Here is a 23709-nt window from a genome sequence, read left to right on the forward strand (position 1 = left end):
ATTCTCCGACTCCCTCACAAGCCTTGTAGAGGAATGATTTGCTAGCAACCCTTACAGAGAGGATCTCCTGGACTTCTCTGAAATGGTTCTGTTGTGGGTGGAAGGCGTGAGTGTGTGGGGAAGTCAGGCAAGGAGGGTAGTCTGCCGTAGAGAATTTTAGGTGGCTGCTGCCATCATGACTTGCCAAAGGTGTTTGGTCCACTCCCATCCACCACTGTTCTTGGGTATTAATGCCAACCCATTCTAGCCATTGCTCACAGCATTGCCTCTTATGGCGTCGTCCACACTGGCGTAACAGGAGTCATGCTGGCCAGGATTGTGGTTGCCACGTGTGCTGCCACGTTGCCCCCATTACCTGCACAGCCAAACCTGTCACCATGCAAGCAACCCAAAAGCTGCAACAGTATGCCCCATCTCAGTGGCAGATCGAGGATTTACCACAGTAAAAAGCCACATCCAAGGAGTAGCCAGGAACTTGCCTCTCCCTGGTGATAAGAGGAAGTGCCTCTGCTTGAGCTCTACTCACTACTTGAGATCATGGATCTCCAGCAGAGACAATTTTCAAGTCAAATGCCAAGCTCATCTTCTCGGAAGACTATTTTGCTTGTGGCACACCTTGGAAAGTCTTCTGCAGTGTCACTTCAAAGTATTTCCTGACATCCATGCAATTTTTGAAAGAATTTCCTTGCATCCCTGGAACTATTTAACTTCTTCCATCGCTGTCTTCAGAGGCTTCAGGTTAGTGATTAGCTAGCGAGGTTTAGATGTCTTTGTTAGTACTGTGAAACTACAGATGGAATACTGAAATTCTCCTTGGCCCTGGGTACTAGAACTCTGCTTTACCTTTCTAAGTAGTACTGTAACTACTGTCTCCTGGACTTTCGCAGAATTATCTACTAATCCTGAGTGAACCTTTGTTTCTGTTTGGTGCCTTAAGTTGTGCAGCTTTAACACCAGAACAGGATCTGTCCCAAAATTATTCATTTGGATCTAGCAAGTTAAAAGGTACTGTGACACTGATATGCTGAGCGTTTACTGCAAGGCACTTTTAGCTAGAATTATTTTTGGCATTGTTTTCAGTTTCTGTAGAATGTTATCATTAACACGAAATCAATGTAAAAGACAAAACACCTGCATGCAATTGAAACTGATGTGAATACAGTGAATAGTAATCTTGTGTTCTGTTTTTAGTACAAAAAAGCAGTCACCCATGAGAGACTGCAGAACACCTGAGGGAGCCTACATCTGACTAAAAGGGCTGTGTGGCAAGAACCCAAGGACGCCTCCTGTATGTCTTTTCTCAGAACCCTATTCACCTTTGCTCCCTCTTCACTATCAGTATCGACACCATCTTGGACATGTTCAGCACTGCAGACGGGGAAAAGGGCTGGTGGGGTCCACACTGTTCCTGCAACAACATTTAGATGTACAGGTGATTTGAAATTCGACTGACTGCTTACAGAAATGCCCCAACCCAGGACACCACACCAGGGCTGGAGATGAGGATAGCCTCGACAGCTGAGCTTACGCTAAGGAGGAGAAAGCGGCAGTGGCAGAGGCTGTGGAAAGCAGAGTCTTATAACTTGAGCACACCACCATGAGCAATACAGCCCAAAAAACCTTGTTAAAAACAGGGTAGTGGGGCTAGCCGTTTATATGCTCTAAAAAGGGTGTCTTGTATGCACAATCCGTGGACTCTCCCTTAGGAACTTGGTTTGAGTTGCTCCCCTCCCAGACCATCCCCCACTGCCTGGGGACCGAGGTGCCAACACTTGCAATTGAAGATGAAAAAAAAAATCACTCTCCACCACTACTGAAGTCACCACTTGTTCCAATCAGGCAGTGGACCCAGAGCATTAGGGCACTGATCACGCTCTCTTCCCACTGACCACGTGTAAGACAATGGAGAACAGGGAGAGCAGGAGAAACCAATCTCCCCTGCAGCTCCCAACAGCTATGTCCTGGGTGGCAAGGAAAGAGGTGTGACAATGTAGTTCTTGGACCCAAGAATGATCCATAAAAGGAGGCATGCAGGTGGCCAGGAGCATCTGCGTTATGACAGCCATTAGGCTGTGCCATAGCAATGCAAGCAAGAATTCCTCAAAGCCACTTGAAAGGAAGTGCCACACTCCGTACAATCCTGGGAGGTTAAACCTTTGCATATTTCCAGCAGGTGTATGCCCTATAATTCCCCTTAGTTGTGCGTAAATTAAAGTGCCTTTCCTTAAAAAAAAAAAACAGACCAGAGTATGATAGACTGGTACTTTGTACATTTCTAAGCTCTTAATTTCTAGCACAAAGCACCCCTCAAATGGAAACCTGGACTGCCACGCCTCACTACCCTGAGAGTCAAGTACTAAAAGTGACTTGATCTTCTGTTTGAGGGTCTGAGGTAAGGTGGTTTATAGATACCACAAGTGAAAGTCCCATACACCTAGGGCTAGTAACTTGCTACTCCCAGGATGACATGGAACCGGATTTCTCATAGCGTGTGTACCACTAGGTCAATTATAAGAATATGTCCAGTGTTCTACAATACCCAAAGCATCTGTGTCATCTGACATACGGCCAAGTAAAATTATTCGAAATGCTTCACCTTAAGGATTGGGATAGTTGGCCAGCTGTGAGACTACAGAGCTCCAAAACTGCTGGCATATGTAAGTATTTATTTTCAGTTGCAACACAGGTTTTATAGACTCATGAACTTTGTACAGTGGAGCTAGTATTATTTATGCTGGAGGCATGTTTAGGGTGCAAGCAGTGTGAAATACTTTTTTCAATATATACTACCTTTCATTATGTAATCACTACTGTAGTGGTCTCATACGTGATTCAGCACTAAGCACTAGAGGAAAGACAGACTCCATTATCCAAAGTAACATTGTCACCTTCCTCATAGTCGCAGATTGTGACACTTGATACAGAGGAATGTTTTTGTCGATATTCTCTTCTCAGTTGTACAGAACAGTTACTTAAATCCATTAAGCTCTTTCCACTGGATACTCTATCTGCCCTCAGATTCCTCACCTTTAGAATATCCGCAGGCACCAGAATCGATCTGGAAGATTTTTCAACATAGCCCCTGTGTGCCAATAGGCGGCACTGTGCAGCTTTGCATCAACTCCACTCTGGAAGTGGCGTCTGGTGCCGTAAATTGAAAAACACCACGGTGCAGTTATGTCAATTTCTTTCTCTGCCTCATCCGTGCCCTTGGATGGGGATGCCAACAGTAAGTGTGAAGATCTCTAAACCAGGACCTTTTTAGAAGGAAAAAAGTCCATTCCACAGAACGCGGAGGCTATCAAGGGAATAGTGCTTTGTTATGGTTTGCAATGATGGCCATGTTGCAGTCTGACAGATATGCAGGACAGGCCTCCACGAGCTAATGTGGTGGTAGTAGCCTTGGCACTGGTGGCAATGGGCCTTCAACCCTTCAGAAGCTGCTGCTTTGCAAAGTAGATTTTAATACAGCAGACTTTCACCTGAACCACTTTGTCTTTCTTTGCCTCAGAGAACATCACAAACAGCTGGTCGACACACCAATTTTATTTGGTAAAATAAATATAAAAACCGAGCATCCTTTTGGGATCTAGCTGATGGAGTCTCTGCTCCTCCTTCGAGGGGTGAAGTTGGGCAAAGAACACTGGAAAAGTAATAGACTGGCCACATGAAAATAGGTCACAACCTTCAGAAGAAAAACAGCTTTGGTCCTCAGCACAGCATGTTCAGAAAGAAGGAGGTGTAAGGAGGCTGAACTGCCAGAGCTTGAAGCTCACTCACACGATGATCTGATGTTATCGCAACAAGGAAAATCATCTCCAGGATCAGCAGACGTAGGAGGACAGCTGTGTTCAAAAGGGAGTACACAGCATTAAAGTAAGGACCAAGTTAAGGTCCCAAAGTGGTACCACAAAATGTTTAGGAAGCGGGGAACAAGTGGACCAGCCCTTTGATAAACACATCAGAAAAGGTGAGTTGAACAAGGATGGTTGCTCAGGGAAATGCAGCAAGGCAAACAAATAACCTTTAACAGTGCCCACTGCAAGTCCTTGCTGGGCAAAAGACAGAACGAACAGTAATGCTATAGCAGTTGGGCTTGTAATGGGTCTATATTATGGGTGCTACAGAAGCCTCAAACTTGTCCTAGCAACCTGCATAAATGGATATACTTGAAGGAAGCCTGCCCACCAGGATGACATCCACTACTTTGGGAGGTAGGCCAAATGTAACAAACTGCCATCACTGAGTCTCCATACATGGTGTAGATTGCACCGGCCTGGGTGCAAGACCCTGCCCTGCTGCAGAGGCAGCAGATCCAGCTGAAGGAGAAGCCTTATCAGATGACAGATGCCAATACCCAGACGTTCTGGATAGCACAATCTACAGGCCTAATCTGGAGCTACTAGGATTACTTGGGCCCAGTCATTTGTGATCTCTTTCAGAACTCGGTGAAGGAGATTTGGAGGCAGGAAGGGAGGAGTCCCAAGCTCCACTCTAATTGGAATGAGCCTCTGAGGGAGCAGCTTCTTGGGAACTCCAAGATGGAAAAGAGTTGACACTGCGCATTTTCGGCAGTGGCGAAGAAATCGAGCCAGGGCTTTCCCTAAGGTGGAAGACATACTGCAACACTTCTGGAATGCAGTACCCATGTGCGATTCACAAGCCATTGTGGCTGGAACCTTCCGTCCTGTCATTTAAAGAATCCCCTCAGGTGGTGTAGAGTAAGGGAGGTGCCCTGATGATTCAGCCAAGTCCAGAGGCGCAGGGATTTTGGCACAGAGTCTAGGACTCCACTTTGTCCTGCTTGTTGCAGTACCACTTGCCAGTGGTGTTATCCAGGATGACCTGCACCATCCTTCCCTGGCTGAAGGACAGGAAGGCTTTCAACAGCAAGCGAATGGCCAGGCCCACCAGCACGTTGATGTGAAGATATTCCTTCACCGGAGACCAGAGTCCTTTGATTTCCACATCTCGGAGATGACCTTCTCAACCCAGTAGATGCATCCGTCAGCACCATTAGCTCTGGATGAGGTGCAGAGCGAGGCTTGCCTCAGGTCCAATTGTGGTCGAGCAGCCACCACTGCAGATCATTTGTGGTCTCCTCTGAAACCCAGAGGGTTCCTTTGGAGCTAGGCCAACTGAGACTTCAGATCCCACTGCACAGCCCATATATGCCACCTGGCATGATCGACTAGAAGGATGCAGAAGGCCAAAAGCCCCAAAAAAAACTCAGAGCTATTTTCACTGAGAGCCAGGACTGTGGCTGAAACACTGGGATCATAGCTTAAACGTGCTGGACTCACTGTTCCGGAGGAAAGGCTCGAAAATGTGCTCAATCCAGAATGGCTATGTTTAAGGACAGCATCTGCGAAGGAATCAGATGTGACTTTGGCACATTTATTACGAATTCCAAAGACGTAAGTAGGTTCACAGTTGTCTGGAGGTAGTCTATGACTGGCTGTGGCGAGCTTGCCTTCAGCAGCCAGTCAATGATGTAGGGGAAGACTGAACTCCCACCTCAGAAAGTACACTGCAACCACTGCCATCACTTTCATGAACACCAGAGGGGCACTGGTGAGGCCAAAAGGGTGTACGGCAAACTGAAAATGCTTGCGGTCCACCCTGAACTGCAGGTACAGTCTGTAGGGAACATGAAATAAATATCATGCAGGTCCAACACCATCATTCTGTCTTCTAGATCAAGGGCACAGAGAGCCTGTGCCAATGTGAGCATCTTGATTTTGTTTTTCTGCAGGAGGAAGTTCAGGGGCAAAAAATATAAAATAAGGCAAAGTCCTCTGCCCTTCTTCACCACTAGGGAATAGCAGGAGTAACACAGAGTTCCAAGACCAGGAATCTTGCCAATAGGTTCCTTTCTCGAAAAAAGCCTCAACATCCTGGAGCAAAATGGACAAATGGCCCTCTGGTGGCAGGACAGAAAGGAATGGGTAGGGGTAGTCACTTAGGCTTATCTGCAGGTCTCAGCTGTCAAACGTTATTGATGATCACCTGTAGAGTAAATGGGTGATTTTTGCCTTACATGGAGTGGTCACATGCTGCTATAGGTAAACTAAAGTGGCATGGAACCTGCTGCTGGTGGGTCTGGGGGCCAGGATGCTTAATGTCCCTGTTAGGCTGGCCTAAGCATTGCCTGCTAGATGCCCTTTCACAACCTCAAAACTTGATGTTGACAGAAAGCAAAGACCCTAGTGGAGAAAAAGTACATTGGATGTGGCTGCTCGCATGCAGGTGTAGAAAGGCAAAGGGGGTGTGCAGTTGCTCTGCTTTCTTTAAAGTGCTCGAGGGCATAGTCATCCTTCTAGCCAAATAGGTGAGACCCGATGAAAGGCATATTCATAAGTGATGCTTGAAGATCACCAGAAAAGTCTATGGATCTCATCTATGCATTTCATAGGGGCTCCATGAAAATAGCAACTGCTTCAACGGAGCAGTCGGTCATATCCAGTCCTGGTCATAGGACATATTTGGTCGCATCCTGGCCATCCTGAATTGTCTCTTCTAAACTGCCTCTCTGAACTCCTTTGAGACTGCCTAAAAGTTTAGGCACCGAGTCCCATAGTGGATGAGAGTAACACTGCAGCACACAGCTGGCAATGATATATTTTGTTCAATTTTAGTATACAATTCATGACTGGGATGAATTTGGTTTGATTTATGGAATGTAAACAGTGTATACATATGTTCTTTACTGTTAAGCCCCCCAGGTGTTTTAGGCTGGTTTATGCTTCAGAATAATTGAAAATGAAAACAAGAAACCATATAAAGAGCACAGCAGTACAGCTGGTGCTGTACGACTCTTAAGAAATAAATGCTGCAAAACCAAAGTTACAAGTTACTAACTTTTTTTCCTCTGGCTTTGGTGTTTTATCACACACTGAAACACCTGGACAAATCAAATAAATTAGTTGTCTAGAGAAGGTAGCAAAGGATGAGCCTTTATAAGATTTTACATTTTGCGGCATTGTTATTCCATTATTTCTGCATGTCCTATTTCGTTAGCACAGTTCAATGGTTTTCAGGCTGCTGCTTTCGAACACTTTCTCATCTGCGTCTAGCTGGTAAGCTTTGGTTTTGGAGGTCCGTGAACATGGTATCCTGAAGGCAGTAGAAAACACCAAAATACGTCCTTTGAAAACATATAATCTTACCAGGGGTGAAGCTTCCACTTGTGCAGCAGTGCTATGGCAACGAGGACCAAAGGTCTGAGAGGCCCACTGAAACCTGATTATTAGAATATTTTCTCATTCAAACCAGAGATCCCATTTCTTTCCTTGAACTAGGGCCCATGACACACTGACACAGTGCAGTTTGTTACGGATCATTGTGCAATCAAAAAATTAAATAGAAAACAGAGGAGATTCAAATATATGGCATAAGTGGATTAAACTCAAGGTAACCCAAGAACGAACTTCGGAGAATAAGGCTCTCACATGTAATCAAATACTATGCATGCTCAAATGAAAAGGAGTTCACCACACGACGATAACTTAGATAAATACTTACGTCAGGGTGCATCCCTCGAGGTGGCATACGCTGTCTAGGAATATGTTCGTATTCATGCCGGTCCTCCGGCCACATTTCATCCCTCCTAAAGGCCACTGAAATACAATTATAGCAAAAGAGCAGTTAAGTCAACAACTGAACCATCAAGGACCACAAATCGACGTGCAATGCTAAATGCAAAGTAAAGAGGACGTCTTTTCATTTTATTTAAGTTTTCTGTTAAAATCCTGTGGTGTTTTGGTTAAGCAAACAGCGATACATATTGGCAGGGCTCTATTCTACTTAAACAATCTGCCTAAAAGCAAGAAGAGCTTTTCATTAAAAAAAAAAAAAGAACACTTTTCAAAAAATGAAAAAGATACTGGCAGTTGTTGGGCTCAGTATTTTATCAGAAAATAATAAGAAAACACTCGATTTTCCAAAATTAGGTAACTCTCCTGCCAAGAAAGAAGAATGTGGGAAAATCATTGAAGCACCTGCTGTGCATTCTTCTAAAACACAACGCTGATAACTGTAAGTGCCCCAATGCCATATCACTAATTGTTATTTTTCTGTTCAGTTACACTTCAACGTAAGTCATGATGGCTACGTCACTGTCGTACCATAAATTATGTAGGCAGGGCAGAAGGGGCAGGGAAGAAAAGGTGATGGGGTGAGAGACTGGAAAAGAAAGGAGAACAAGTTTTTGTACAGCGGACAGTCCCGCTGTATAAAACTTGAAAGCGCCATGAGCACGACTGAAAAATAAAACAAACAATGACAAGTAACTAATGACGATTAACTACCAGTTACCTGTCATTGTTTGTTTTGTTTTTCAGTTGCGTTCATGGCTGACAAGTAAAACCAGTTACTTGTCATTGTTTATTTTGTGTTTCAGTCGCGCTCATGGTGCTTTCAAGTTTTATACAGTGGTAACTCGATCAGCAGTCCTGCTTGAAAGCACCATAGAGGCAGGTAACAAAAAACAGTCCGTCCAAACAACAGAAAAACAATCCAGGCGTAATTAAACTGTATTTGGCCGGTGCTCCTCAGCCAAGAACAGGAAGTGGTGTATCGGCTGAAAACCCCCGAAGGAAGCAGCAAAACAAGAGCAACACTGCCTTCAACCTATAGTAAGCGGCAGGCAGCGGCAGGAGGCAGCAAAGTCCTTTACTCATTCCAACAAGTCTTGCACACAAGGCATGCGCGCTGTCTAGGGTCGACCTAATGAGAGAGGTGGGGAGTTTATCAAGTCAACCCTCTCTCTACAGTGACTCAAAGCACAATTTATGGTCTAGCGCAAATTAGAGAATGTCTCCTCATTCGAAGGGTAGGGTGATGACTGAAGCAGGCAATGGAACAAGGATCAGCTAATCATCGACGGAAAACTTTAAGAAGAACAAATATACTATTTCAGATATCCTATAGGTACCTTTAATAACAGCAACACCTGAAAACAGAAGAAAGATGTCAGGAACGTGGAATCAAGAGACTAGTAAAGGAGATGTGCCTTCCATCCTCTGGAATTAGTCAATACTGCCTGAAGATAGGGTTAGGTGATAACAACAGTGTGGCTCAATGTGGAGAAGTGTGGCTCAATGGTTAGAGCGGCAGACCCGGAAGCAGAGATCTGGTTCAAGACCGGGGTTCAAGTCCCGCTTCGGCAGGTTTTGGGCTCAATTCCCTTTGACCAGATAATTCTCGCCTCGGTGCCTAATCTAATTCATGGGTCCCACTCTGCAACTCTGGGCAATAGCTTGCTTAATCTCCACAACGGCCCCAACAGCGCTTGGATGCCTGGCTTCACCCTGGGGGTGCCCAGGAGTGGGCACCTCACAGGGAAAAGCCAGGAGGGGTTCCATAGCGGTATGATTACAGCGCCTTGAGACCCTAACGGGTGAGTAGTGCGCTATACAAGTGCAAATTTACATTTACATTTAAGTAAATTAGGGCCAGATGAACCAAAGTACTGGTCACAAAATACTGGCTGCAATTTTCAACCAGTGTCGTATTCTTCAAACCGGCCTATGTACTAATAGGTCGGTTCACAAAATGCCGAATCATGGTGGGTTGCAATTCGACCAAACTCATGAATATTAATGAGGTAGGTCACCAACTGCAACCCACTGTGATTCACAGCCATCACAGGGATGGTGGCCTTCGGAGGTCAGCAGACTGCCATGTTTGTGACTGCTCTTAAATAAAGCAATTATATTTTTAAATGCAGCCTGTTTTCAATAAAGGAAAACTGGATGTGTTAAAAAAAAAAAAAAAAATCAAAGTTTAAGTCACTTTTTTTAAAGGGAGATAGTGTCCAATGAACCACTGCCTATTCTTAAAAAATGTTTTGTCAACTTTCATAAAGGGGAAGAGGTCGCTTAGTGACCTTTTTCCTGTTTGTGAATGGATTACCACTACATTTGTGTAAAGGGTAAATTAGTAATGTTTTCCAACTGGATTTCGATTACAAAACTTTAATGCAGCCATTCTGAATAGATATTTGGAAGGGATGCTCTAAGCATGCCCCTTCCAAATACAGATTCAGTATTCAGCTGCAAACCCAAACTGTGATTTGGTAACATGTTACAGAATCACAGATTGGGTTTGTTACAAACCAAAAGGCCTTTTTGCGGTTGCATATGGCCCAATTTTGCGACCAGGAACATTTGCAAATGCAAAATGCCTTCATACATCTGGCCCCTACGGCCCACTTAGTGAATGACATGCCTTACCCTCACACTTGTTTAGCCTTCACTTTGGTGTCCAGAAGCTGGGAGTAAGCCACAATGCAAAGTAAAGGGACTTTGTGTGGCACAAATACAGGCATTACCATGGTGATCGGTTATACATGCCATACACACACCCTAACATTCTGTGGTACAATGATAAATGTGAAAACATACTTCCTGCCATATGTTAAAAGGAGGTTGCAAATCGCTGAGGAGTTCCATGACCATACAGAGGAAAGAAGCAGAAGGCAGAATTCAGTTATAAGGTCAAAAAATGCCAATGTGAAATGCAATATCCTTCTAATGTACGCAGAGGGCATTTTATTCCTATTATACATGGTCACACCGTTACTCCTCCCACAAACTACTTACAATCTTCTGTATTTTTCTCCTTCATAAGAAACGGATAATATTGTTGCAGACACGGTGAATAAAAGTGCATCCCTGGGGCTTTATTATGATTTTGGAGAGGGGGCCGCGTGGACTCCCATCCATGGGCTACAATGAGTCCCGGGAGCCACTACCTCCCCAGGTGCTTAGTTTACTCAAGTGCTGCTAATTACCCCAGATATTACATCACTCATGACATCTTCTACAACATCAATGATAATATCAATGTAACATTTGCAGTAAAATAATTGAGACGATAACTTTACATGGTGGGGTCACAAGTTATAGTTACCTTAGGGCACAAGTTCTAGTTACTTGAAACAACTAACTATAACTGCTGAATATACAGGGTTTTGTACATTTGAAATGTGAGCCTAACTACAACAGCCCCTTAACCTTTTGTTTTTTTTCAGTGAAGATAGATGGATAGACGGATACATAGATAGATAGATAGATAGATAGATAGATAGATAGATAGATAGATAGATAGATAGATAGATAGATAGATAGATAGATAGATAGATAGATAGATAGACATAACATGAGGGTTTCACGCGTGGCAGTTACGAGTTGATGTTGTTACACAGAAGAGCCATTTGTCTCTCTGTGCAAAGTTAAGTATTAGAGGTTGTTACTTGTCAAGAAAATCGAAATACCTTCACTACAATATTCTTAAGCTAGAGAACAGTTTTACTCGCATATGAGGGAGCTTCGCGCCTCTCAGTTGTCTTTGGAGGAGGTGCTTAGGATTAATCGTTCAAGGAAAGGCATTTGCTCTTATTCTTTTCTGGCACCCATTGCCTGGAACAAACTACTTTCTGACCTGCAGCTTGAAAAGTTTGAACTGACATTTAAGAAAAAGTTGAAGACTTGGCTTTTTGATCTGGCTTAATTCACTCCTTATAGTCTCAGCGCTGGGGCACTTTTCCGGGCATCTGTTACGCCCTATGAATTCATGTTTGTTTGTTCATGTTTGTTGTTGTAGATTGACTACACTCTGGGGAGGTCCATGCAAGCACTGCTGAATCCAACAGGGAGATCGACAGAGTGAGGAGCGGTTGTCGGCAGTGACTGACAGCCATGAAGATTTGAGTAAAAGGATAATTGGAGTTTGCCTGTACTCACAGGATCAAAAGGCTGCTTGTGGTGAGGCGGACGGAGAGCAGGTTGCCTGCTAATGGTTACTAGGTGCTATATGCAGCTCAGAGCAGCAGGACGTACAGAAAGGCATCTCTGTGGAGGAGGCAGTTGGGCTTTCCAAAGCTGATTAGCCGCCAATATTTTGAATGTTGCACTCCACTGATGTCGACAAGGGGGAAACTGTGGAACGTGAAATGCGCTGCGCGATAAGGGGCACGAACATATGATCACGCTTGCGTGACTGATGTGCATCAATTTTGGAGGCAAAGTAAATATGCACTGCTTGAAGAGTTTTTGCAGCGATCACTTTGCAGTTAAATTTCAGACTCCTTATCGGGCCAGGAATCTGTGCTTTTGGATAAGGAGCCTTAGCAACCTATAAACTGTTTTGGATAAGTGAAAATTTGGCGCAATGGTTCCATTATAAAGAGCTGGGTACTGTGTTTTTATTTTTTTTTAAATGTTTTGAAATGTGACACTTCCACTATAAGGTACTGTGGAGTGATTTTTATCAGGAGCACTGTTAGTAGTAGAATACAAGGTGACTGTGGTTACTGATATTGAAGACTGTTTTTCTTTGTCTCATAATATTACTATTTAATTCGTGTTATTGTTTCTACTGCATGGGTTTTGTGAAAGTATGTGCGCTGCACAGATATTTTCCCTCACACATCCTATTCCATTTTTGCCTGTTCCTGGGGAACCACAAATGAAGTGGCAGGAATGGAAAGAGTATTCTTGTAACTATATACAAACTGTTGACAAGTAGAACTTAACACCTGACAAAAGGAAAGGAGTATTACCGCTTTCTTTGTGGCCATATGGTGAAAGGTAGTACAATGAACTGGTCAAGAAGAACAGAAGTGCCCTAGTTTACATGAATGCTTTGAGTGACTTGGAGACTTATTATTCACCAACCATTTGCATTGCGATTGACAGTTACAAATTTGATGATTAAAAACAGGAATAGGGAGGAACTATTGATGACTTTGTGTCTGTTTTAGATGAGGAGTACTACAGAAGGAATTGATTTGTATCCAAATCATAAACACATACTAATTACAAATCAGTTCAAGAGAGATTATGGGCAAGTGGGAAGGAAGCTTTGAGGGATGTGTTGGCAGTTGTGAGGTAATCGTAGAGTCAATCAGGTGTGTGAAGGCAGCGTTTGAGGGAACTAAGGAGAATGGTGAGAATGATAAAAAGAATGCAACATCTGTGAAGAAATGTTATGAGGGAAAAAATGTAGTTCTAAACCGTGTATGGTGAGGTAAAACAAAACAGTATCAGCTGTTTAAGATGTAAAAGTCATGACCATTTAGCGAACAGTAAAACATGTTCAGGGAGGGACAAGAAGAGATCAGGATGTGGACTGATGGGGCATTTTGCTAGAGTTAAGTGTGTTTTTGATTTACAAAAGGAGTTTACAACAGATGAACAAACTTCTGGTACTTATGACTGTTTTGCTGTAGATGGCGAGTGATAACATTTTGGATATTTTTACTAATCCTAGAAGCAAAACTACATGTAAAAGTATTGTGGCCGGTGTCCTGGTCAATTTTGTTACAGAATCGGGGTCACCATATACTATAATTGATAAAGATATTATATTGTATTGTAATAGTACTTATATAGTGCTTATTACCCCTGAAGAGGTGTCAATGTGTTTTTTTCGGCGAGTAGCACGCTACTCCAGAATCCAAGAGGAATTCGGTGTGGATTAGTATAGGGAAATAAAAGTACAGTTTTAGTATTCTTATGACTTAATTTGAGCAGAGGATATGTGAGGTTGTTAGTTGGATTGACTAGAGTAATGGAGGGATAGAGGAGGAAAAATCCAGAAGTGTTAACTGGGAGTTAATAGTAATAGGAGGAGGCTTTGGATGAGTAAAGGAGAGATGGAGGAGGGAAGAGTCTGTGGAAAGGGTTAGGGAGATCATAGTAGCAGGAGGGGTTTTGGATGAGTCAAAGGTGAGATAAATGAGGGAGAAGTTAGTGGGCTGTTTGGGAGATCACAGTAGTAAACTGAGGTTTGGGTGAGCTAGATGTGGAAGAGGAGGGAAGAGCATAGGCAGGGTTATTTTGGAGATTAAAGTAGTAGAATGCGTTTGGGATGAGTCAGAGTGGGGCTACAATGATAGAGACATGACATATGGGGATGGGTAGACAAAGTAAAGCTTGCAAGAGAGTACATCTATATATTTTTTATTTATAATTATATACTTATAGACACACATTTTGTAATCGCTATACTGATTTTTCATTAATTTGTTTATTGATTATTATTATTTTTTACTTTGATTTACTTATTTATAATTTGAATTTTATTTATAGGTTTTATTTTATTTATTTTTATTAAATTGTTTCGCTAGTATAGTAGGACACGAGAAATAAATAGATATGTAAATACATAGTAAGGGAGTATATGTTCAAGGAATATAATAATGGGTATAATGATATGAGAAGAAAAGTAATATTGTATAAACACAGACTTTCAAGATTTGTAATATTTGAAGTTAATTAATAAGTGTACTTTTCTAACATTTATTTATCTTTCCTTCATTTTTGAATAGGGAAATGCTTATGATAACCCAAAATGTGATCAGTTGAAAAAAAAAGCAGGGATACATAAGTATCTAATATAACAACTCATCTAGGAGCTAAGTATAAAATAACATATACATATGTATATAAATATATACACACACACACACACACACACACATATATGCATGTGTATGTCGATACACACACACACACACACACACACACAGATATATGTATGTAACCGTGAGTAAATATACATTTGTTAAACAGGTTTAAACAGTATGTGTGTAATTTACTGTTATGACGTAGTAGCGATACATATTTCCTAAAGAACTATACATATCTAGAATATATAATCAGATTAAAAATATTTATCAACACAGGTATATCCAGTGCACTGCTGTTTGAATATGGTGGTTACGAAAGAAAGAGCCAACTCCTGAGTAGTCATCTTAGGGCAAGATAGTTATACGTGGATTTTATATTTGGGGGTAATGAATTCCATAGTTTGGCTGCTTGAACGGAGAAGGATGTACCACCTATAGTCTTTTTCTTGTATAGTGGTGTTCTAAGGCGGGGTGCCAATCTTGAGCAGAGGTTTCTTTGCTGAATGTATTTGATTAGTTTGTTTCTGACCAAAAGCGGTCCTGTTCCATGTATAGCTTTGTGGGTGATACAAAGCAGCTTGAAGGTGGATCTTCTGGCAACGGGTAAACAGTGTAGTGCTCTAAAGGCAGGGGAGATGTGGGCTGGTGGCTTTACATGTAATAGTAGCCTGGCAGCGTAGTTCTGAATACTTTGTTGTTTTTTCATAACAGATAGAGATGATCCATGGTAGAGGCCATGGGCATAATCCAATTTGGATAGTACAAGACAGATAGTAGCCTGCACCTTGTGTGGAAATCCAAGGTGGGAGAAGATGCATTGCAGGGTCTTCAAAGTGATGAAGTTTGTTTGTGCTAATATGTCCACTTGGGCATTCATTGTTAACTTGGAGTCCATGGTAATTCCAAGGTTTTTAACTTCCTAGGATAATTGAGGAGGTGGCCTGAGATCGTCAGGCCAGGCGCACAGATGGTCATAATTTTTCCAGTCACCACATGTGAGTATTTCCGTTTTGGAAGCATTTAGTTTGAGATGGCTCCAAGTCATCCACTGATCAATGGCTCTGAGGAAACTGAAGATTTGTGAGTTTTCAATGTCTTTGGGGCATTCCAATTTAAGTAGTATTTGTGTGTCATCTGCATAGTTGTAGCATGTGAGTTGAAAAGCATTGATCAGGTCTGGTAATTATATCATGTAGATGTTGAAAAGCAAAGGTGAGATGATTGGTCCGTGGGGGACCTCTGTTTTTGTGAGGTAGGGTTTGGACAAGAAGGGGAGAGAATAGATAATGTTAGTTCTGTTTTGAAGGTAGGAGGTAATCCAGACGAGAGCAGTCCTTTCTATGCCGGCTTTGTGGAGTCTTTAAATTAGGGTGTCATGGTCAACCATATCAAAAGGTAGCTGATAGGTCCAAGAGAAGTAGTGCAGCAACTCCATTGTGGTCAACTGTGTTTTTAAGATCATTCCAGATTGCTATGGGTGCCGATTCAGTGGCTCTTCCTGGGCGGAATCCAGTGTGGTAGACTTAAAGTATGGAATTGTCTTCATTGAATTGTGACATCTGGGCGAATGCTGCTATTTCTATCAGTTTGCCCAGGAAAGGTCCATTTGTGATTGGTCTGTAGTTGTTGGGGTCCTGCGGGTCTAGGTTTGTTTTCTTTAATAACGGACAAATGTATGCCTTTTTCAGATCTTCTGGAAAAGTTCCTGTAGTTAAAGAGTTGTTGATGATTCTTCTTACAGGTGTGGCAGCAGAAGTAGATAAAATAATGTTCTTGAAGATGTGTGGTAGACAAGGGTCAGAAGGGCAACTGGAAGGCCTGCTTGCTTTGACCAAATCCATAAATTTATCTTGTGATATTTGTTTGAAGGACTGTAGAGGCTGGGTTGGTTTATTCTGAGAGGGGATTTTAGGAAAGGAGTTGGTGCCGATGGTTTTCTTCTGTTTTAAACAGGAGTCCAATGTGTCTGTCTTGGTTGTGTAATGAGTTGCCAGTTTGTTTGTGAAATCTTGAGTAGTGGGATTACTTCCTTCTGTGCATTTAGGTTTTCGAAATTCATTGAGAATGTTATCAAATTCTTTGGTTGCAGATTTAGCATTTAGAATTCTGTCTGAGTAGTACATTTTTTTAGCTTTTTTGATTTATGATTTGTATATTCTGTTAAGTTTGTGTAGCTGCAGTTTATCTTGAATGTTGTTTGTTTTGAGCCAGGTCCGTTGCAACCTTCGGATTTGTTGCTTTATCTTTTTAAGTTCTGTGTTTTTCCAAGGTGTTGGTTTTCTTTTGTCCTGTTTAGTTTTTCTGAGTGGTATTAGGATATCAAAACCTTCCTATAGCCACTCAAAGTTTTGGACCAGAATTAATTGTATCTAGATCTGTGTTGGCTGTTACTTGTGTTTCTAAATCATCAAAACTGAGTTTGCTCCATGGTCGATAGGTGCATGCATGTAAGTAGTTGTGGGGTGTGTTGATTTGTGGTGTTTAATGTCGGAAAGTTGTCAAAAGGTGGTCTGCCCATGTGGTTGGCGTGATGGTAACTAGTTCAGGTTTAGCAAAACTGACATCTAGGTTATGTCCAGCTATGTGTGTACAGTCTGATGTAGGTTCAGTGCGACCAGGCCACTGGTGATAGCTTTTGGATGGGGCATATTGGGTTTGTCAAACCAAATATTTAGGTCCCCAAGAAAGCACAGATGTGAGTATAATGTAATAAAGTTTGAGACTGTATCTAGAAAAGCGTCTGGGAATGTTGAGTTGTTAGGTGGAGGTCTGTAAGGAGGAGAAGGTTACAGGAGGAAGTTGGAGTAGGGTGGCATCTGGTGAGAAGGGCTTCACAATCTTGTAAGGAATTATTGTCTGATTTACTCAGATTTACTGTTTGTTTGAATATAATAGCTAGTCCACCTCCTCTCTTGCCTATATGGTTTTGTGTGATGGTTTGATAGCCCAGAGGAATAGCTTCATGCAACACTGGGGCCACGTCATCTCCCGACCATGATTCTGTTATGAATAGTAAGTCAGGTTGTGTGTCATGAGCAGGTCATAAATGTGGTGCTTGTTTTTGGAAAGTGATCGAGCATTTACGAGCAGGCAGTTTACAAAAAGTGTGTTAGTGGCGGTGTTGTTTTGTTTAGGAGAAGGGTGAGCAGTATATTTCGAGCTTGTAGCAGGTGTGTTGTTAGTTGTGATATCTGTGTGCGAGTCACAATAGTCCTGGTTTTCAATATAGTGTTCCTTTTCCAGCAGGCTTAGGAGGCATTTTGTTGGGTCTGTGGGTGTCGGTGGTGGACTTGGTGGCTGAGAGAGACATGAAGAGTGTACATCATTTTGTAGGGTAGTCTTATTATGTAATAGACAAGGGGATGCTAAGTTGTTAAGAGTGGCATGTTGTTTATTTTGTTTGTGTCTGTTTAGTGTGGAAAGAGTATGGGTTACGGGTGATGGTGGAGCATGTGGATCATAATGTAAGGCTCTAAATTGTGCAATGGATGAGAGGCGGTGAATGAATGTTGCTGTGTTGGGGTGCTTGTAGTATATGTTTGTGAAGAGTGAGAATGTAGGGGTAAAGATTGGTCAGGATTTGTATTCTTTGCATAGTCATGAGGGTGGGAGTGGGTGTGACGGAAAGTATAATGAAACTGTGTGTTATTTTGATGTGCTGATGTGTGTGGTCTGTATTGTTTTTGTGGAATAGTGAGATGGGATATTGATGTAGTGGTTTTCTGTGAAGGAAGTGTATGTGAGTTAGTGCTAGTGAGTGGTATTAGAGTATTACAGGGGGTGTTGATGTGTTTTGGAGAAGAGTGTATGAGGTGTGTAAAAGGGGTTGGATGGATGTGTGTCAGGGGTGTTTGTATTAGATGTGATGACTGGAAGAGGTAATATGTGTGGTGGAGTGGAGTGTGAGGATTGTATGGTTGTGTGTAATTAGTGAAGAGAGGAGAAGGCTATTTGTAGATGGTGTTTTGGAAGGCTTGGTTTAGGTATTGTCATGATAAAAGGGGGCCTGGCTGGAGCAAATAGAGTATAGTGCTGTTGGTTTGTATGAACAGGGAGTGTGTATTTGGATGGCTGAAGGTAATGTATAATGTGGTTTTGTGTTGTGTGGGGGATGGCAGGTTGTGTTAGTGGGAATGAACACAGTAGTGTTTCTTGTGAGAATGAAGGTGTTTTACTGTTGTAGTTGTGGTGGATGTGTGTATAGTTGTGGTATATGGGGTTTTGTGTTGGTTGATGAGACACTGCAATATGTAGGAGGTCAGTTTGTGATGCAAGAGTTGGAGGTCTTTGCTAATAATGTGTCTGCATGTTGATGGATGTGTAGGGAGTAAGGTTCTTTCTGGTCAAAGGAGATTTGGGCAGCATTTCTGGCCCTATGCCCGACCAGGCCCAAGCAGGCAACTGCCCTTGTCCTCTCCACCCTTAGCCTCGACGCCTGGGCTGAGACGCCTGAGCCCTAGGCTTAAGTAGCCCTATAGGCCAATAGAATCCTAGTCCTAACCCTAAACAATCAAATTTGTAACCTTAAACCCATGACCAATGGGAAACCCATCCCTATTCACCAATCATACTCCTAATCCTGACAACCAATCACAACCTCAACCCTAAAACAAAAAACCAATAGGGATCTCAACCCTAGTACCAATCGCAAACCCAGCCCTAATCCCTAAGACAACAGAAAGACCAACCCCAACAACCTATCACAACACCATATGCAACAACCAATAAAAACCTACGTAAGGGGCAAGTTAACTGAAGCCCCAGCCCCTGTGGGAAGGGAGGATGGAGATGCTGTTCTATTCAGAATCTCCTTGGATAAAGACAGGCTGAATCCACACTTCCAAGCTAGCAGAGTCTACTTTCCAGGTAATGGAGAGATTGCAAAAAACACTGACATACTGCTTGTTGTCTACTCAGAAATTTTGCTTTTTCAAGACAAAAACAGGTGATGCAGACAGTTTATAAACACAATTTAAATCACAGAATCAGATTAAGCAGTCTCCTAAACACACTCTGGTTAGCCACAGAGGTGTACGTAGCCTTTCTACTTAAAAAATAAGGGGGGGGGGCTTTATGCAGTTTTTTTCCACAAACTAGGAGGGAAATTTCAAACAATTACGGCTAAAAAACAGCACTTTAAAAAGGCCAAGCTGCCTGAAACACAAGAGAGTCTACAGTAAATAGGCACGGGTAGCAGTGGAAAACACGTTTAAACAAATATTAAGATTTCCCATAAAAGTCTGTGGCTCCTTACCGAGATCTCCTAGGAATCCTTGATCACTGGGCTATATTAGGAAGCAGGGAAAAAGCTGGGCTCACAAAATGGAAGATATGTGGAGAGAGAAGTTTGAGTGTGGAATTGGAAATGAGTTGAACATTTCTTATATTCATCCTGGAAAGTTTACAGGGGAGCCCATAACAATAGTGGGTTTTACAGAAGTGCCTTTCAAATTAAAAGGGAGGTATGCAGAAGGAAGGCTGTATGTGGTATGGACCATGTGTGTTGGAATGGATTGATCAACGTAGTTTTGAATCCACATAGTGAAGAACAGGTATTTTTGTTGGACGACTATGAAAATACTGGAAAAAACTGTTTCCAGAAGTTTTTTCGTGTAAAACCGGAATGTTGAAGGGATTCAAAAATACAATTGTTTTAAAACAAAATGCTGATCCAGTCATTAGCAATGTTAGGAATGTGCCATTTATGGTCAGGGAGGAAATGGAGAGAGATTAAAAAAAAGAGAATGCTGGGGTGACTGAATGGATAGAATCCTCTGAGTGGGTGTCTCTTGTAGTAGTGTCCAACAGATCCATTGGAAAAATAAGTCTATTTATTGATTTGAGAGGTGTGAACAAGAGAATTCAAGTGGAAAAGTATCCTTTGGCAAATTTCATTGAACTTCTTTCTAAAACAAGTGGAATGAAGTGGTTTTCAACAGTTGACCTTTTGTTGGCTTTTTAACAGGATCCTTTACAGAGAAAAAGCCAAAATTACCATAATTTATAACTCCTTTTGGAAGTTTCCAGTTTGCAAGAATATCGTTTGGATTTGCCTCAGCTACGTCAGTTTTTCAAAGAGTAATGGAGAAAATTCTGAATGGCATAGCTGAGGTTCCTTATTTTCAAGATGATATAGGAACAGATAGAAAAGAACATGAGGAGAGGCTGCAGAGTGTGTTGACAGAGAGAGGGTCGAAAAGAGAAAACACAAAGTGCAAATTTTGAATGGAATATGTGATGTTACTGGGGCATGTTATCGGTCCTGATGGAATCTCTCCTAAGAAAGCGTTGTTGGAGGTGGTTCAGATTGCTGCAGACCCAAGGAATAAGGATGAAGTATGCTCATGTTTGGGGTTAGTGGAGTACTATTCACCATTCATAAGAAACTTTGCGAAAAACAAAGTATGTGTTGAGACTGTTACTTAAAGGAAGAAAAAAGTTTATGTGGGGTGATGAGGGCATTGGAGCGTTTCAAAAGATAAAGAATAACATTTTCCAAACTGCTCCCAATCAAGATTTTGTCCCCGAGGCCTAAAGTGTGATAACTACAGATCCAAGCAACAAAGGTTTAGGACAGTTCTAATACAAATAGATAAATAAGAGAAAGAGAGTGTATGATTTGGTTTGCGTCTCTTACCATAACTTGGTTATCGAAAGAGAGACGTTAGCTTTCATGTGGGGTATGGAACATTTTCCAACCTTTGTTTAGGGTATGGAGTTTGAGGTAAGAACTGATCATTAGCCATTGGTAAAGCTGCTTACAACAGATGGGCTCTTAAAGGCATCAGTTAGAATCACTTGTTTGTCTATGAGCTTGCAAACTTTTAATTATCATATGAAATATGTACCAAGTATACAAAACAAGGTAGCTGACTGTTTGAGAAGTTTACCACTGCCCATGAAGGAGCTTCCTTGGAATGAATAGGTGATCTTTAATTTGCTTTTGTGGATTTAGAAGGACTGAAATCAGCGGACAAGAATGAGTGGTTGGAGGCATAGGAACATGATATTAAACAACAGAATGTGAAGCTTCTTATAAAGGATAGTTGGAAGGAAAAGAAGAAGAACTCTCCAGAATCTAGACTATGATTGAGGAAGTAATAAATGAGTTGTGCTTGAATACAGACTTTGTTATGAGGGAAGAATGTATTGTACTTCCCCAAGTTTTGAAGAAGAAAATAATGGCTCTTTGTCATGAAGGGCATTCGGAATTGCGAAACCCAGAGGAGGGCAAAAACTTTATACTGGTGGCCTGGAATGGATTTGGATATAAAAAAGGGAATTCGGGAATTCTGCATAGTGTGTCAATTTGGGAAAAAGTTAAACTTTGAGACCCTCTTTGATGCCTATTGAGTGCTCAAAGATGGCCTACTAAATGGTTGCTGTGGACCTTATGGGCCCTATCTAGGCTATGATAGGGGAGACTAAATATGTGATAGTTCTGATCAACTACTTCAGTAAATAGGCAAAGTTGGATATAGTGCTGTAGTGAATCTTAGTTCGCTTTAATGGGATAACAGGAGTTAGCTTAGCCTTTGGCTTGCAGACTTGTGCCCCCGTCACCTAGTGACTTTTAACTTACTTAGCTTGCTCTGTCTTAGCCCATTTAATTATTTATTTCTTCTAAGATGGCTGCCTTGTTTATAGTTAGGCCACTTGTTATGGGTAACATTATCAGTGTCACCGCGCCAAGGCGTCAAGATCAAGCACCAAAGACAAACAAACAGTAGGTTTTCACACTTAGGGATTTTCCCTCGCTATACTCTCGAGGAATTGCTTATATTAATTGCCATCCCAAGCATGTCTTTTATCTATTGTTTAGGAACACACCTACGTCAGGGGACCTTGTAGATCTGTATAAATACATCACACTTTAGACAGATAATCAGAGAGATTCCGACCAGAGGGCATTGCCACCATCGCTGATACAGATGCTGCAGTCGTCTTGACGCTGACTCAGTCTTCGTGTCCCTGCGGAGTCTGAGATAGAGACCTCATTCCAAGGTAACAAGGGTTGGGGGCTCCTCTCATGGACATGGCATTGGCAGATTAGGTTTAACAAACCCAGCTCTCCTTTAGGTAGGAGGTTAGGCCTTTTTCCACATTAGGGTATTAGGGCATATTACATCTCATATCTTTTCTATGAATTGCAAGATGGTGGGGGTCTTTGTAATAATGACTCTCGTCTTCACAATACTGTTCCTTGCTTTATTCATTATCCTAATCACTGCAGCCCAGGCAACTTATCGCAAATTGCAGTTATGTTAAATAAAAACTATTGTAACTTTAATGCATCTGTGTCATTGCTCGTGTTTATATGAGACATAATATATCTGTGAGAAAAGGGTAATCTCCGTTTAACCACGACACTCCCTGAGATATCTTATTTTCGAGTCCATGCGTAAACGGCTGCCATAAATCACCTTTTACTATTGTGTTTCTGGTGAGGTGCTGCTAGTGAGCCGGTAAGGTTGGGATAACAGTTGTGACTTGTTGTAGGAAAGACGCAGTCACCTACAAACAAAAGTACTGTCATCCTTAAACCAGCAGTCTTGCTCAGAGCAAGAGTTCAAACTGCGACATGGCGCCCCCAACAATGGTGTTTAGGCACTAATTTACGGATACCCTATCACTGTCTCACAGACAACAGGTACCTTAAGTACCATTTTATGGAGACGTCCGTGGTCTTTGGGAGAATCCTCCTCAGCTGAAAAGGTAACAACTGATTAAGCTGTAGGTTGTTCGAGCTCAAACTCATAAAAGGAATATACTTCCCATTTCTGGTGTTCCGTTTCTCTAAACAAATATGGCTGATACCATAGACATTCCTGAAAATGCTAGACATGCACTAACAACATTTATTAACGCATGGCCTTACAGAAGAGGGCGGGGATGTTACTCTGATAATAGAAGCTACTGAAGCATACCAAACAGAAACATTTTACTGTTAGGTCAACTTTCCTGAGGTTGACCACAAAACGAAGACATTCCACACGTATGAAGTTGCAAATGTACCTTTACGGTACCAAGCATACCAGTATCATGAAATATCGCTCACCTACCAGGTGCATCAGAACTGGTTTGAAGGCGTCCTACCACATGTACTACGAAGAGTGAGGTTAGGTCCCTTAAGTAATGATGGACCTACATGGCCTATATTCGCCATATACACACCTCACCCAGGCATACAGAATATGCCGACAGCAGATTTACGAGTTTTATATAATGAATTAGTGGCATTGTATAGACGATTAGTACAGTTCGTAATGCGAACATTGAACACAACACCAGCG

General features: G+C 42.0%; 1 protein-coding gene across 7 annotated transcripts in view; it reads right to left on the reverse strand.

Annotated features, from left to right (window-relative positions):
- The window catches only part of PPHLN1 (periphilin 1), a 427069-nt gene that overhangs the window by 318973 nt on the left and 84387 nt on the right, over window positions 1-23709 (reverse strand). For all 7 annotated transcript variants that reach the window (XM_069228844.1, XM_069228840.1, XM_069228838.1 and 4 more), the window contains one exon: window positions 7525-7619. In XM_069228844.1, the coding sequence (XP_069084945.1) occupies window positions 7525-7619 (95 nt within the window). The remainder of the gene's footprint in view (window positions 1-7524; window positions 7620-23709) is intronic.

Source organism: Pleurodeles waltl, chromosome 4_1, assembly GCF_031143425.1.
Source record: "Pleurodeles waltl isolate 20211129_DDA chromosome 4_1, aPleWal1.hap1.20221129, whole genome shotgun sequence".
NCBI lineage: Eukaryota > Metazoa > Chordata > Amphibia > Caudata > Salamandridae > Pleurodeles > Pleurodeles waltl.